We start from the raw sequence: 17,014 nt of genomic DNA, 5'->3' as shown, positions 1-17,014 counted from the left end.
CCAGAGCCCCGGACCACACCTTCGTGATTCTGGCCTATCTCTAGTCCATCTTCTGTGTGCTCAGTCACTCAGTTGTGTCTGACTCTTCGCAACTCTATAGACTGTAGTCCGTCAGGCTCCTCTGTACCATCGTCTTAGCCCTACCATAAAAGAGGCATTGTGTGCTATGATGATAAAAATAAATCTTACAATGACCAATCTTTAAATTCTATCTACGGGTACTCTGCTGGGAGACCTATTTCCCTTCCTTTTTTTGAAGGAGATTAACAAGTGTTCTAAGTGTTACAGCCATGTTAATAGGAAACAGAAACTCTTTTCTTGATAAACAAGTGTTCTAAGTGTTACAGCCATGTTAATAGGAAACAGAAACTCTTTCCTTGATATGTTTAAGACGGAAATAAAATTCAAAAGATCATCCTTTTTCTCCTTCTGAAATTCAGCAGTACCACTTAAATCATCTCAGAAAGCACTGGGCCTAACAATCTACACGCCCTTTCGACTGTGAGCTTCTGGACCCCTGCCTCCCTTCTCTAAAGCTTAACAGCCCTAGTTTCCTCGAGCCTTGTTCAAATGGTTTCAAGCCCTCTCATCCCCCTGTTGCTCTCCACAGATAAGCACCAGTTTGTTTCAGCTGCGGCTTGAGCAGCACCAAAGAGAATGGGCTGTAATTGAGCGGGAACATCATCCTTCCATTAAGACAGCCCCAGTCCCGTCTGCTTCCCAGCAGCCCCCACTGCAGCGCCGGGGCCCCCTGCACTCCCAAGGATGAGAATCGCCGCCTGTTTCCTTTCCTCCGTGTGGTGTAGAGGTGCAGCCTCCCTGGCCCGTCCTTTATCTCTGGCTGCTTGGGGACAGACTGCATGATATTCATCCAATGAGGCAGTTTGGGATTAGCAAAAAGAACAACGGTCTTACCATTGAGAGTGGTTCCAAAACAAACTAGATGGCCTTAGTGCAGGGTCGCCTTCCCCTCCATAAGGTTTGCAAGCAGAATCTGCCAAGGAGGTAATTCAGCTGCCAAAGTCTGGCCGGCAGTTGATGGGAAGGCCTCCCATTCTACAACCCTGCACCTCTACAGTGCAACACTCAAAGACAGAGAAGAACATGCAAAGATGCTCCATGATGGAAGAATATTTCTAATCCCACACTCGCTCTCTGCCCTGGATAGTCCAAAGCGTCAGATTTTCTGCCACAGATCATTTCATCCTCACAGCTACTCTTTGAAGTAGCTAAGGTGTCCCCATTTTGCAAATGACTCAACTGAGGCTCAAAGAGGCCAAACCATTTATCTGGGTCACCCAGTCAGTTGGCAGCGCCAGGACGCCAAGTCTGTTGAGTCCGATACCAAAGTGCATGTTCATCTCATTCTCTACAGGTCCCGGGAAGATATGAGAGGAGCAAAAGGCCATCAGCTGAGGGAATCTGGAATGCTAGGATGAACAATTTTGATTCGATATGAGAGGTAAGAAAAGACAACTTTTTGACTAGAGGAGTTATTTTTTTTAATCTTTGTAAACACTTGAGACCAGTTAATAATTTAAAAATAAGAGGAGGAGTGAAACAGGGGAAATAAATGAAAGCTAGGGTCCTGGGGCAAGTGCAGAAGCAGCTCAGGGAGGGAGGCTTCCGGCAGCCGTTGGCTGTGTCCCCTCGGGGACAGAAACTGATTAGAGAAACAGTCGAGCGTGAGCGCAGCAGGGAGCCGCCAGACAGATGGGATGAGGGCATGCGCCTCTCAGACCACCTTCACGGAAAGCACATCCCCAGCTTCTTACAGGAGAAAGCTGGAAGGCTGCGTTACCGGCAGACCTCGTTCCACTGCACTGCACTTTACTCTGCTTCACTTTATTGCATTTTTTTTACAACAAATCAAAGGTTTGTGACAACCTTCGGCCACTGTCGTTTTCCCAATGGTAATTGCTCACTTGATGTCTTTATGTCACATTTTGGTCATTCTCACAATATTTTAAAATCTTTCATTATATTTGTTATGTCATTTTAAATTCTTATCATTACATTTGTTATGATGATCTGTGATCAGTGATTTTTGATGTTACTTATTACAAAAAGATTACTATGACTTGCTGAAGGCTCAGATGATAGACAGCTTTTTTTAGCAATAAAGTATTTTTAATTAAGATGTGTACATTTTTTAGACACAATGCTACTGTACACTTAATAGACAATAGTATAAACATAACTTTTCTATGCACTAGGAAACCAAAGAATCTGTGGACTCGTTTTATTGCAATATTCATTTTACTGCAGTGGTCTGGAACCTCCACAAGGTCTCCAAGGCCTGCTTATACTCACATCTTCACAGTATTCTGCCATGAACATTAAGTGCTTGCCACCAGGGAATTCACAACTCCGGGATGTCTTTCATTTGCTCACAGGGTTACCAGAAGTTACTGTGACAATTAACTCATACACAGTCTCATCAAACAGCTCTGATCCCTTTAGCTTCCATCTAACCACACAAACCGGAGAAGGCAATGGCACCTCACTCCAGTGCTCTTGCCTGGAAAATCCCATGGGCAGAGGAGCCTGGTGGGCTGCAGTCCATGGGGTCACTGAGAGTCGGACATGACTGAGCAACTTCACTTTCACTTTTCACTTTCATGCATTGGAGTGGGAAATGGCAACCCACTCCAGTGTTCTTGCCTGGGGAATCCCATGGACAGAGGAGCCTGGTGGGCTGCCGTCTATGGGGTCGCACAGAATCGGACATGACTGAAGTGACTTAGCAGCAGCAACCACACAAACAGGCTTCCCAGGTGGTGGTGGCGGCTTCCCACTCGCCAATGCAGAAGACTCGAGTTCCATCCCTGGGTTGGGAAGATTCCCTGGAGGAGGAAACAGCAACCCACTCCAGTATTCTTGTCTGGAGAATCCCATGGACAGAGGAGCCTGGCGGGCTACAGTCCAAAGGGTCACGAAGAGTCAGACATGACTGAAGCAACTTAGCAGGCACACAGGCAACCACCCACACACACAAACACACAGACCTCCATGAATGTCACTGGAAAATTACAAAGGAACAAGGGCCAGCCTTCTCGAAGGTCACAGCTAAGCACATGGCTGAAGCGGCATGTGTGGCAAGTGGCAAGAGGCTCTATGGTACCACTGGCTGCTTGGGAGTCCACATGTCTCAAGCCACAGAGGGGCATTTACATATGATGCCCGCTTCTAAATACCAGAGGAAAGAGCACAAGGTGTGCATAACACCTGAGTGCTCTTTGGAAATCATGTAAAACTTTAGCAACCATTACAGAGCCCAGCAGCAGGAAAACATTTGGAAACTTTATTTAAAGCTCTATGAAACATAAAGAAAGGTCCAGAGTGAGATTTCTTGGAGCTTATGAATATTTATTATAATACATTCTCGAAAACAACCGAAAAATTAAGTACAATGGAAATAGGAAACAGATTTATGAGTCAGTCATATGTTTTTACATTATGCAAATGCAGTTAAAGACCTTTAACCAGAATATTGTTAAATGCCAGAAAAAGGCAGAGGAGAGGGCTGCTGATATTTGGACATCCTCTTAAAACTGGCAAACGATATTTTCAGAGTGTTTTGACAATCCGTGGGCACCTCCTGTTACTTTCACTAACCTGGTGCATTCAAGGCAAAGTCAGAGTCCTGGGGTTATCCCAGCCCCCTTGTTCAACAAGGACTTGGCCAAACAGGAATAGGAAGTGTGCTAAACCTTGACCAGAAATCTCTCACACACAGTTCAGCCAACCCTAGCCCTGAAGCAAGGGGGAGGCTTCACCAACATGCCCAAAACTCCAAGACAGCTAACTAAGCACACTTGTGTCTCAGGATGAGTCATGAGAGAAGCACTCACAATAGATGTGTGCTGAATAACGTTCTGCGGTCCAGGATGTCACTCTGGGCTTTATGACACCTGTGAAACAGGGCATCCTCTGACTACAGACCTCAGATGCACACACAGGGTGAAAGGCAAAAGGTCATCCCCAGGGGAGCTGGCGAGTTGAAGGAGGCCCCTTTGCAAAGTGTAGTTGAAGATCCCTAACCCCAGACTTTCAGCAGACACCACGTCCTTGAGGAGGGGTAACTCACTAAGGGTTGGTTTGTTTTTTTTAATTTCTTATTACGCAAGCAATATATGGTATCTGCAGGAAATCTGTAAAAACACATTAAAGTATAATAGAGGAGTAAATTTCTAAATAGGATTGACCTTATATTCGGGCTCCCCTGAGGCCAGAGATGAGGAGCTTTGCTTCCAGCTTGCTGGTGGCCTGGGCTCCAGGCAGACTGATGGGCTGGAACCTTCTCCCACCTCACAGTGCTCACCACCAGCGGCCCCAGACCCCGCCCCATGCAGCTTCGAATGGCCATCCACGCGAGCTCAGAGCACTCACCCAAGAAGCTGAAATCGGTCACAAACAGGTGCTTCATGATGCAGAGGAAGAATAAATGTGCTACTGATTACATAAATTTCACCACCAGAAACAAAACCCCACCAGATCATCACCTTGCAAAAATCCCGTACCCTGCACCAGCTGACCATCAGATGTTTCCTCATCCAGTCTGGCAGGGATAAGAATGGTCCCTGGGCTTCCCTGGTGGTTGAGTGATAAAGAATCCACCTGCCAATGCAGGAGATGCGGGTTTGATCCCTGGTCCAGGAAGATACCACATGCTGCGAAGCAACTAAGCCCGTGCACCACAACTACTGAGCCTGTGAGCCTCCTCTAGAGCTCAGGAGTCACAACTGCAGAAGTCTGCACACCCCAGAATCCGTGCTCAGCCACAAAAGGAGCCATCGAAACAAGATAGTAGCCCCTGCTCGCTGCAACTAGAGAAAAGCCCACAAAGACCTAGCAACAAAGACCCAGCACAATCAAAATAAGAAGAAAGAAAATTAAAAAAAAAAAAACAGTCCCTGCACTTCACAGTGCTGTGGTGACACTCCAGGCTGTGCAGGCAATGCTGTTATTAATAATAAGAATGGCAAGTGTGAGACTCAGAAGCAGCTCTGAATACCGTCACCCTGGGCCAGAAAGTGTCTGGTGTCTTTAATACAAAAATCAATACATGTATCAATAAACAGAAACCCATAACACCCTCTACTGCTGCTGCTGCTAAGTCACTTCAGTCGTGTCTGACGCTGTGCGACCCCATAGATAGCAGCCCACTAGGCTCCTCTGTCCCTGGGATTCTCCAGGTAAGAATACTGGAATGGGTTGCCATTTCCTTCTCCAATGCATGAAAGTGAAAAGTGAAAGTGAAGTCGCTCAGTCGTGCCCGACTCTTAGCGACCCCATGGACTGCAGCCTACTAGGCTCCTCCGTCCATGGGATTTTCCAGGCAAGAGTACTGGAGTGGGTTGCCATTGCATAACACCCTCATGGATCTCTAAAAGGTGAAAATAAATCACTTCCACCTTGACATTCTAAGTCCAGCCAAAGAGTAGAACCATCACTTCTGAGGTATTTGATTCCATTCATTGCAAACAAATCAGAATTCTCATGTATTAAATACATTAATACCTACTAACCTGTCTTTGTGTCCTGGGGATTAACCAAGACCAAGATTTTGTGTTGAGGTTCATCACGGTGCACGGTGCAAAAGCAAACAGACGAAGCTTCAAGTTTAACCTGAAAAAAATAACAAAATCACCGCTTGGTTCTGTCATCACAGTAAGGGCACAAGAAACTGCTGAACAGTTAAGCTAGCACACCGCTCTTTGAAAGAACACTGTGGCACAGAGGGTCCTCTGCCAGGACGGAGGCAGCACAAATGTGGAACCTCAGGCTCTCGAAGCTAAATGCAAGTGCAGCCTGACAAGGGCCCTTCCTCTGTCTCCCCCAGCAGCCCCACTCATCCCCTCCCTCACCTGGCTGTCTCCTCAGTCCTCATGGCCTCTCCTTCCATCCCCTTCTGGCCCCAGCAGGCTTCCCACCCAAATCCCTCCTGGGGCTCCACCTTTGAAAGCTGGCGGCCACATGAGGCCGCACCTGCCAGGCTGACCTCAAGGATCCTCCTGTGGTCACTCTGTGCAAACAGCCTGGACAAGCCTGGGAACTGACGCGAAAGTCACTCAGTCGTGTCTGACTCTTTGCAACCTGATGGACTAGACAGTCCATTGGATTCTCCAGACCAGAATACTGGAGAGGGTAGCCTTTCTCTCCTTCAGGGGATCTTCCCAACCCAGGGATCGAACCCAGGTCTCCCACACTGCAGGCGGATTCTTTACCAGCTGAGCCACAAAGGAAGCCCAAGAATACTGGAGTGGGTTGCCATAACCTCCTCCAGGGGATCTTCCCAACCCAGGGACTGAAGCCCGGTCTTCCGCATTGTGGGCGGATCCTTTACCAGCTGAGCCACCAGGGAAGACAAGCCTGTGCCCACCCGCAGTGCCAGGCTGCCTGCTGCCCTGGCTCAGGCCCCTGCAAGCATCCTTGAGAAGCCCACACCCTCTCTGGGAACCCAGGCCCTCCTCTGGCTCTGAGGTGCCCAGGGGGTGAAGACCCTCAGTGCCCAGCACGCGTTTGCTCATGACCCTGAGGGACTCCAAGCAGGGTCTCTGACACTGGGCTGCCTTCTCTCAAGTGCCCAGGTGCCAAGTCCTGTCTCGGCCATCAAACCCACAGGCCTCAGCTCCCTGAGCAAAAGGACAACGCATTCCACGGCAAAGTCTGTTTTGAAAACCGAGGAGAGTGGAAGAGGATGAGAAAAGGATGTGTGGGCTGAGTGAGGCAGGCAGGCTGCCTGTAAAGGTTTACAGCAGACCTCCACGGTTTCAGAGGACTGCTTCTTAAATCCTGAGGCCCGTCATCATTTTGGCGCCTGCTCGTGCTCAAGTCACCTGAACAGAGAGTCCCTGAGTTGGCCCCTCAGACTCACCCAGCGGACAGCCGTTATAAGGCCATTAGAAACAGTATGTACAAAGCATCGTATCGACATGGAAAGATGCTTATTATAGACAATATTGTATCCCCAGTGTGATCTGCATGTTAAAAAGGCATGCCCAGAAATAAAATCCAACAGAAACACTCCAAAGTGTCCACAGCAGTTAACATGGGTGATTTTATTCTCTTTGTTCTTGGCTGTAGTTCCCAAATAGTATACACAGAGCATACACTGTTCTATAACCAGGAGAAATCCTTAAGTATGATTGTATTTTAAATATGATAAGACAATTTCAAGACTGAAAACAGAGCTAATTATGAAAAGAAAAGGTTCTGGGCAGGACCAGTGTGATGCAGTATGGTACATCCTTATCTTGTCTTTTCTTGTTTTGCTTGAAAAAATTTCTCTGGGATCAAAAAGTTAAATTTGCTAAAAGCAAAGAGGATATCCATAATCATCACAAATCAGACTATTTCAAAACCTGCTAAAGCGGTAGGAAATAGCTACCCTTTGTTAATTAATTCCTAAAATGGTAGGAAACCAAATGATTCTTTTCAGGACTCTTCTTTTTTTTTTTTTTTAGAAGGAGGAGACGCAAAGGTAGAAAGACATTTCAGCACTTCTATCACATTAAAACAATTCTAGTAACGATCTTATTTTATTATGATTTTTGCTAATAGTAACACTAAAATGATTCACTTTGTGAGCATACTACATATTAGAGTTTGTTTTGTTGTGTAAGTAATGTTGTAACCCATAAATAAGCAGGAAATAAACGCTAATGAGCGGAAGTGCATCCTAAAGTGCTTCGGGGCTAACTCCTGCATTTCACCACACTTCTCAGATTACCCAGCATGCCATACTCTGTCCAGCAGTCCTCAGCCCACCAGCCCCCCGCTCCCCAAGAGTAAGCCCCCCAAGAGTGAGCCCCTAGCCTTGACTGAGCGCCTGCTCGCCTTCCGGCACACCTGTCGCTAGGCGGCGCTGAAAGCGTGTGCGTACAGCCACCTCCCTCTGCAGATCCAGAATAAGGAATCACCCTTGGGAGCTGGATACTTCCAGGAGTTGATTACAAACAAGCATCTCCGAAATCTCAAGAAAGCCACACTAGATAAACTGTACAGCCATTGTTTTAATTAACTCTCGAACAACTTCAGTATAGCAAAATAAAACCCTGTCTTCCTCAACTAACTTTGCCTGCCAGACAGCAACAACTCCTGGTATGAGTGAACTTATATTTGTATAAAACAAGAAAATCTTGCCTCTTTCAGCAAACCAGCCTCAAATCTGAAGAGCAGGTAACCAATTTAGGTACAGTCCAAGATTCACATATTCTTTTTACTTACTTAGGGGGGGAAAGGTCTTAAAAATAGCACAATTATTAAATTTCACCCATAATCCCACCATCCGAAGTTTTCATTTCTAATTTCTTCCAGTCCATATTCAAAGCATAATTTTATCAGTGCTAAAAATCATAATTGGTACAACTTCATTCCAAATCACAAACTTTTAGGACTTAATCAAACCTTACAGGCTAGAGGTCAGTCAATCCCCTCATTTACAAATGGAAAAACTGAGGCCAGCCAGACAATACACACAGCATCTCATTTAATCCTCAGAACAATAGTATGAGGTAAGCACTGTTATTGTCCCAAATTCTGAGATAAGAACAGCAAGACCAGAGAGGTAAAGTCACTTGCTCAAGGTCACACAGCTCTTAAGTGGTAGACATGGGATTCACAGCAGATTGTCATGTTGACTGCCTTGTAGATCTGGACTTACCCTCCTGACTCTAAAATCTCAATCCAGGATTCCTTTTGCTTCTCAGAGTGGAATCATTCTAGTATTCACTCCAGAAGGATTTTTTTTTTTAATCTGCAATACTCTTTCACTAACATTCGCCTTTCTAATAAGTTAGATTATACAGAACTCTCCACCAATGAGAAGATCACACATACCTGCTCCCCAGTGGGAAGAGAGAAAACCTCTGGTGAGGGCCCCGCTCCTTCCTCAAGCATGGCATAGTAAGCCAGAGTCGCTTCCTGATGCCCAGCAGGGTCGTCTTCCAAAATATCCACAGGGTAAATGCCTGCTGGGGGATAAAGAAGGCAAAAAAAAAAAAAAATGACATGAGCTCCACTCTTTCATTGAGATAAAGGTCACTTACTTCTTGAATATGAAAAAGAAAAAAAGCAGCCAATTGAAATTGGCTCTAAAAATTACATTCATCTATTTTTTTTTAAGTGTAAAAGGAAAAAGCACTATAGCAGCAAGAATCAAAAGAAAATAGAAGATAGCCCTGATGGTGGGGTTGGCACTCACCCCCAGAAGACATGAGGTTCAATGCGAACCCTCTTGGACCACTGCAGAAACTTTCTTTATATCCTCAAATTATAAAATGGTTTCCCGAGTATTTTCCAGTAGGGTCAGCCTGGCCACATGTACCCTGACAGTGGACCCCAGCGGGTGAGAACCTTGATAACTTGGACAAAATCCAGCCTGAGTAATTATTTTGCCAGCTTACATTTGCTTTGAAGTTGGTTTGCCAGTTCTCCTTAAACTGAGCTGCTCAACTGTAAGAGTTTAAATGTACTAGTTAGTATGAACTAAGAAACTACATGTGCAAACCTATATGGCCATACAAAGACTATTGCAGATTAATTCGTAAGTTATCTCCTGTCTCTACTCAGCATCTCTTTCTTATCTCTTTTATAGGAAAACTATATCCTTGAATAATCATACACTCTGGGCGCATACAGTTCAGCTCAGAACCAGCAGTTGGTTTTCCCTTGAGATGCTAGCTCACCTCTGACGGGCACACCCCTGGGGTGGGGAGGCTCTGTAGCCCTGCCCTCCTGCGGTCCCCCTCCTCTGACGCACCTCTGGGCCTCCCGTGGTGGGAAGGGTGTCAGAGTAGTTGTCTTCTCCTCCTCTTTCTCCTTCCCGCTCCTCTGCCTCCTCAAGAGAGGTAAGCCTGCACATAAACACCCACTGAAATACCAGCTTCCCACTCTCTCTCAGAATCTCCATTCCTTCTGCCAGCCACTTTTCAGGGAACAGAGACTGCTCTCAGCAGCAAAAAGTTTCATGTCTCCAATTCACCAAGTTTACCTCTGATGACTTATACGGCCATTGACTGGGGGGAGTGCTCGTAGAAAACAGAGGCTCTCAAGAGCAGGGCTGGACCAGGCCTCAGCCCTGCCCCTGACTCTTCTCAGTGAAAACGTCACTGGCACACACACAGTGTTGAAGAGATAAGTAAAAACACTCTCCCACTATCAATTTTAAGTATTTGAGTGTGAAACACATACCCCCAAAATTACAACTATAAATACACTGATGCAAATGTGTCAAACAGGTGAAGAATTAACAGTCCATTCAGTGACGATGCACCAGGCAGCGATGAAGCTGGGGGTCTCCTTCTAAACAAGGTTGTGCCTCTAGGCAGTGGAGATATCCTGCTATGGAAGGCACACACTGGGGTGTGTGTGTGCATTTGTGTGTGTGTGTGTGCATGTTTTCTCTCTACACACACACACACACACACACACACATTCAAGGAGGCCCAGGTTCCTTCTTACTATGATGGGCCAGGAAGCCCCTAGCAACCGCTCAGACACGGCAGCCAGGCAGAACCAATACACACCCCTACTCCCACTCCTTGCTGGGCACTCTGGACATTGCAGCTCAAAGCTGACAGATCCAAGCCACGTTGGATGGCTCCTTACTGGGGGACCCCTTCAAATCTGCCACCAAAGTCTCAGCCTGCAGCACCTCTCTCCAATTGTCCTGATGCCATCAGTTCAAGGCGTCAGCATCTTGTAATGATAACCTCTGGCCTCACCTCTCCCCTCCGCCCATCCTTCTTCCATCTGCCCCAATAAAAACACTGCAGCCCATCCCTGGTGCCAGGTGACAGCAGGCTGCTCAGTCCTCCCTGCCTTCGATTTCACTGAGTCCAGCCTAACTCCCATTTATGGCTGAGAAAACTGAGGCCTGCAGAGGCGACCAGCTGGCTAGTCAGCGGCAACACCAGGACAGGAAGGCGTGTCTGATCTCAGAGTGTGTAAAACAATCTGATGACATGGTGACACCATCCAGACAGCCTCCTCTGCCAGCCTCACAGGCCTTAGCGGGCCCCCTCCCCGCCTTGCCATCCTGAAGGCCCATCTCAAGCTCCAGCACTCCTGGGGCGCTCCTGGAGCCCCAGAAGCAAGGGCTCTGAGAGCCCCTGAGTCTGTGTGTGAGTCCAGCTGGGCCTAGGACGGGACCTGAGGGGCCCTGGCTGCCCCACCCCGCCCTGCAGGTCTGTGCACACCCGAAATTTCACAGCTTTTCACGGCCGTCAACAGGGGACCCAAAGACCCCTGCAGACCCTAGGAGCGGTGGTTCTCTTTTCTCCCAGCCCTGCCTAACCCCCAATACGGGCCTCTCCCTACCGAAGCCTTTTTCATCCCACGTACTTCAGAAACATGGGTGGTTGTTTAGCTGAGCTCTCTGTTCAGACTGCTATTCATCCAGTTGATCCCGTGGCTTCCCACAGGTATGAAAAACGATTCCACGCACATCCCGGTAAATGAAGGAAAATGCACAGGCAAGTGGGCTGCTTCAGCCCCGGGCACCCGACTCAGGCCGCGTGGTTCTCCCACGAATGCAGTTTCAATCCGCTGCCTTTCTCCAGACGCCCCCAGGAACACCGTCTGGAGGAGCAAGTGGAAATCCCACTTGGCCTGTCCTCTCTGGCGCCAGCCTGCGTCTTGGGAGAGGTGTGTGTCAGACGCAGGTCTTCAGTCCACTCCAGTGAGGTTGAGGGCTGCCAGAAGAGCCTTACAGATGCCCCCTGACCCTGCCCGTCCATACACACACACACACACACACACACACACGCGCGCATGCAAGCTGAGACCCTTGGCGACAGGGGACCGGGAGCACAGTGTAATCGCCCAGCTTTTCCGGAGAGGCTCAGGAAGAGGTACCTCACCCGAGACCCTCTACTGGGTTGCCCCCGAGGCTGTCACAGCTTGCCTGGCATTGGCTCTGGTCGCATGTGGTCAGGAGAAATGCAGTGAACATCTTTTGCTCCTTGAGCAGCATGAAATCATCCCCCGGCCGGGTGTGCTGCCGGACTTGGGAGAGCCCCTCAAAAAACCCAGTGGGCACCCTGGTGCCTCAGGGCGCTACTGCTTTGCAGCCCAGGGGCAGGCCCCTGGGGGGTCTTCTCCACAGAAACCCAGCAAAGTCAATCAGCCAGATGGCGTGAGCATGGGGCTGCATGGGGCTGCCTCTAGGAAAACACTAACCGTCCAACAAAGGAATATCCAAACATCTCAATACCCACAGCAACGTGGCCGCCATGCTAGGTTCCCCTTCAGAACTCTAAGCTGGGCCAGACCCCTGCACCTCAAGAAGGAAGAAGCACCCTAAGCCAGCCAGGGACAGCGGGGAGCTGTGATCCTGCAGCCTTTGGGGCTTTAATTCCTTCTCTTCTCTCCAGGGAGAAGGCCCCATCTGAAAAGTTTGGGCAGATTTCCTCTTACATGGAAAATGCTTGGGTGAGCTTTCTGGAAAACTGGGTGGGAGCAAAAACCGGAGCTGCTTAAGGTAGGAGAGGGGAGGGGGCCTCCCCAACCCAGGAGCTACACACAGACAATCACACACACATAGGCCCACACACAGGAACAAACACAGGCACACACACAGGCACACCCACACACACAGGCACACCCAATCACTCACACAGGCACACACAAACACATAGGCACGCACAACCATACACACAGGCACACGCAAACACGGGCTGGTGAGCCCCCCTCACACAGGGAGGAAGGAAGCCCCCCGCCCAGCCTCCCCGAGCAGGGCGCTCCCAGCGGGCAGGAGGCCACAGGGAGTAAACAAGTCTGAGCGCTTTCCGCATGCGCTCAGGCAGCCCGGCCGGCCGCCCAGCTGCTGAGGGAAGGCAGACCCAGGCAGGGGCTTCCAGAAGCAAAAGGCTAAGAGGCTTTAATGGTTTGAACCCAACAGGAAATATTTTTCCAAAGCCAAAAGAATGTAATCTTTTCAATGCAATGTAAAATGCTTTCATGAAAAAAGGCACACAGTTGAAATGATAATTCAGTGCAGACCGTAAAGAAATTGAAATCCCCAAACCAACCCCGCATGTAAGAATTCACTCTAAGCACATGTTGGCTCTGGTCACCCGAAAAACAAAAGCAAAGGTCTGTCTTAAAGCATTCTTCCGGGGAAAATGCCAAAGTCATTCAGAATCTTCATACCAAAGCTTGAGCTTCCAGGGCTGGTAAGGGGCCTGCCACACTCTTCCGAGCCACTGCCCGTCACCCACTGCTGATCCGTCAGCCACGCCACCAGTCCTAGCATTCAGAGCTTTTCTAGCATTTCTTGGTCCTCTCAATGTAAACACCAAAGCCAACTAATGAAGACTTTGAAAAGGATCAACGCTCTGCCCCTAACTACCGATTCAGTATCACTTGCAGGATATTCTCTCCAAACACCACCTCACGCCAAAGATTAGGAAAATTCTTCCATTTTAGCAAAGTGCAACTTTTCTCGTTATGGGTCTACAATTAAGAGAAACATTAATAAGGAGATTCTAAATTCTGCTAACCCCACTCTTGAAGAAATCTGACTTTACTGAGAGCCCCCCCACCCCCACCCCGTCAGTAACCGCGTGGCGTATGTCACTGGAAAAAACTGGCTGGGAGTTGTCATTCTTGAACTACAGAAAGAACAATTCTTGCTCATGATTATACGTGAAAACAATTTTAAGGATGCAAAATTAGAGTCCGCTACTTTTGTTTTTAACAATTGGCTAAGAGCAGATATCACTTGCACAGAATTTTTCTTTCTTTCTTTCCTTTTTCACATCATCAGGCTGGTTGTTTTCATCCAAAGTAGTTTGCTTCTAAAAGGAAATTATTAGAAGAAGGAAACCTTATTACAGGAGAAATCTGCTGAGGGGCGTTAAGTGCCTTCCTCTGAGCTGGGCAGAGAGCTCAGCTCCTCCATGCCAACCAGAGAGAGGGCATCTGACAAGAAGTCTCTGCACCCAGGTGTTCGGCAGGGTAGTGCCTAAAGGAGAAGCTTTCCAAATGCCACCTGCATGGCTTAGAATTCAGCAGCAGGAACTCGGCAGGGTCCCTGATTCCCAGTGAGGCATGCACCTCAAAAATGCACTTTCAAGCTGTCTGCTTTAAGAAAGTTCGGTATTTACAAATGCAAACTTCATCTTGACCCTCCACAGCACACCTCAAAACTGAGAACTACTTTTAACTTGAAGTTTGATTACATTTAATTTTTAAAGAGGGCCATTGCACAGTGAGAAATACCCACAGTTACGTGAGGGAGTGTCTGGGGTTTATTTAATATCAAAGAATCCAAGGTTCCCGACTTCCCTTGTATCCTGCCAGTGTTTTCACACATATATTCTCTGGAACACTAGCTTCACAAGATAGGCTGTGGAAGGAGGTTTCTGAGACCAGCAAGTTGGGAAAAGGGGACCTGCTGTGATGCTCAGAGCTCACTGCTGGAGGTTCTATGCACCTATCAGCAATCAGGACATTTAGAAACCTTGCAGCAATGGGATTTTCTTAATCCAGCGTTTATCTCCCAAACTTACTTCACTAGGGACCCCTGCTCCAGAACACTAACAGATGACAAATGACACCTTAAAGAAAAGTGAGATGACATGATGTCAGGGCCAGACAACCCATCACTCTTAGAGAGCAAACGTGCCAATGTTTGCAGCCCAAGGACCACAGGCAAGGGGAGCTTGGTGTCAGCAGAGCAATCCTCCACTTGGAGGAGGCGAGAACAGAAGGTGAAGCAAAGACACACTTGGATATTTTTGTTGGTTTTTGAAAAGCAGCTGATTGCCAGAATATTCTTAGCAAAGAATTGAAAAAAAAAAAGTTGGAAGACAGAATGTAGAATATGTTAGAATTTCTGAGCAGATGAGCAAAGTTGTCAGGGAACAGAGGCAACGCTGAGAAAGGTCTGCAGGTGGTAGGTAGCAGGGTAGGTTTCATCGCCGGGAATTGACAGGGAGCCTGTTGCTCTGTTATCACAGATTCAGTATTGGCCAACTTGCAACTTGTCACTGCCTTGGCTGAGAATAAATCACTTGTCCCACCCAAACCTAAGATGGTAAAATATGCAGATGTCTTTGTGTGCCACCCACACAAAGATTTATGTAATCCTAATTGCTTTTAATATGAAGGTCTCATAATCTGAGCATTGGTGCATCTTATTCTTAGGCAAATGATACAAAGATAAAACTATTTTTCCCTCTGAATCATTCAAAAGGAGATGCGATGGGTCTGAAACAGACTGTTCCCTTTGCATTCAAAGAGGTGTCACTTTGGGGGACAAATGTGGAGCCCTACGGGGGCAGACAGGAGGAAATAGCATCTCAAATGTCTCACAAATGATAACAGAAGAGGGGGCCTCACCTGATATAGCTGCAGGAAGCTCAGGCCCGCCTTGCCCCTGAACTTGAGCCCTTCCACCCAACGTGGTCAGCATTATGGTGCCCTATTTGTCTAACCTTTACCAGGAAGGAAGAGGGCTTTGGCACATACTCAGGAAAACATGGAAAGCCTGATTCTTTGTATCCTGAATTTAACTGACCAGGAACTTGTAAAAATACAAAACTCCAGTGTCAGTAACACCACCACAACACGTGGCAGTCCTGAGCTGGTGGGAAAATGTGGTGGGGGAGGGGACAGCTGTCCAGCATGGAAGCAGAGCCCTAAACCACACAGCACACAACGAGAGGAAAAAAATAACTCATCACCAGCATGCTTTTACCCAGTAGTCACAGAATAACATTTCTCAGAACCCACCGAAAAACTGTGACTGTTAGACGACTTTATAAACTTTCATCCAGAAGTCACACATCCCTATATGTCCATTTATTACACTGCTAACAATAATATTTCTAAAGAAAACAAAAGCTGGGTCTCTATTTGTCATGTTCAGCCCTGTGCAAAGCAACAAGGAGAACTGAAAGTAAAATAATCCTCAGTCTCCATGACACAGTTGTAGATTAAGCTGGAGCCTCTTTTTTTAAATACCCAGCCTTATCACCCAGACTGCTACACATGGAGAATGAATGGAGAAGAGAGAAATGACCTTAAACCTAGACAGTGAGCCACTTAGTGAAGGCGCAGTTACGTCCCAATATTTGCGAATCTGTTGAGAAAGCTACATTTTTTAAATTGGAGTATAATTGCTTTACAATGTTGTTAGTTTCTGCTGTCCAGCAAAGGTAATCAGCTATATGTATCCCCTCTCTTTGGGATTTCCTTCCCATTTATGTCACTACAGAGTATTGAGTGGAGTTCCCTGTACTATACAGTCAGTTCTCATTAGTTATCCACTTTATACATAGTAGTATAGACATGTCAATCCCAACATATCCACATGTTTGTTCCCTGCATCTGTCTCTATTTCTGGAGAAAGCTACATTTTTATAAAGGCATTGGTCTTTTCTGTGCAAAACTGAAAAGTAGATGAAGAGGTACCTGCTGAACAGAAATATCTGCATCCAGGTGAGTACTAGCTCAATTTTAAACAGAAGACATATAAAAGAAAGTTAACATTCCACCTTCTGTGGATAAACAATTTTCTCAAGTACTGGTTGGGAAAGAAAGCATTAAAAGAAAAAAAAGTGGTGTATTCTTACACTAAAATGTACCCTTTTATACCTTATACTTGAATAGTTTTTTCCAGTTAATAAAAGGGCTAGAGCACTTCCTCATTTGTTTGAAATTTACATCAGCTCCTTGAAGTTAAGAAAGAACAAAAAATTAAACCCATTTTTCAGATATGGAAACACACTCAGCAATGGAAAGTTAGTAATGGAGCTGAGACTCAAACCCAGATCTTGAGATTTCCAGCAGGGCCTTTACCAGTTTGCATACTTCCTAATTTATATCATGTCGAGGACCACACATTGTGTACCAGCACAAATGGCAGTGAGTGCTCAGTATGGCACTGTTTAAAATATGTGCCTTTTAAAGGCTGAACAATACTCTGCTTTACACACACACACACACACCCCATTTTTCTTATCCATTCATTTGTTGATGTTCACTTGGGTTGCTTCCACCT

At 46.9% G+C, this 17,014-nt stretch overlaps 1 protein-coding gene across 1 annotated transcript in view; it reads right to left on the bottom strand.

Annotated features, from left to right (window-relative positions):
* FAM169B (family with sequence similarity 169 member B) overlaps positions 1–17,014 on the bottom strand; it is a 96,600-nt gene that overhangs the window by 69,076 nt on the left and 10,510 nt on the right. Inside the window, exons 2-3 of the mRNA XM_027521636.1 lie at positions 8,845–8,975; positions 5,532–5,631 (exon numbers count right to left, since the gene is read on the bottom strand). Coding sequence (XP_027377437.1) covers positions 5,532–5,631; positions 8,845–8,975 — 231 coding nt within the window. The remainder of the gene's footprint in view (positions 1–5,531; positions 5,632–8,844; positions 8,976–17,014) is intronic.

The sequence above is a fragment of the Bos indicus x Bos taurus genome, chromosome 21 (genome assembly GCF_003369695.1).
Source record: "Bos indicus x Bos taurus breed Angus x Brahman F1 hybrid chromosome 21, Bos_hybrid_MaternalHap_v2.0, whole genome shotgun sequence".
Taxonomy (NCBI): Eukaryota; Metazoa; Chordata; class Mammalia; order Artiodactyla; family Bovidae; genus Bos; species Bos indicus x Bos taurus.
The sequence above is the reverse complement of the archived record's forward strand: the minus strand, read 5'-3'. Positions and strand labels throughout refer to the sequence as shown.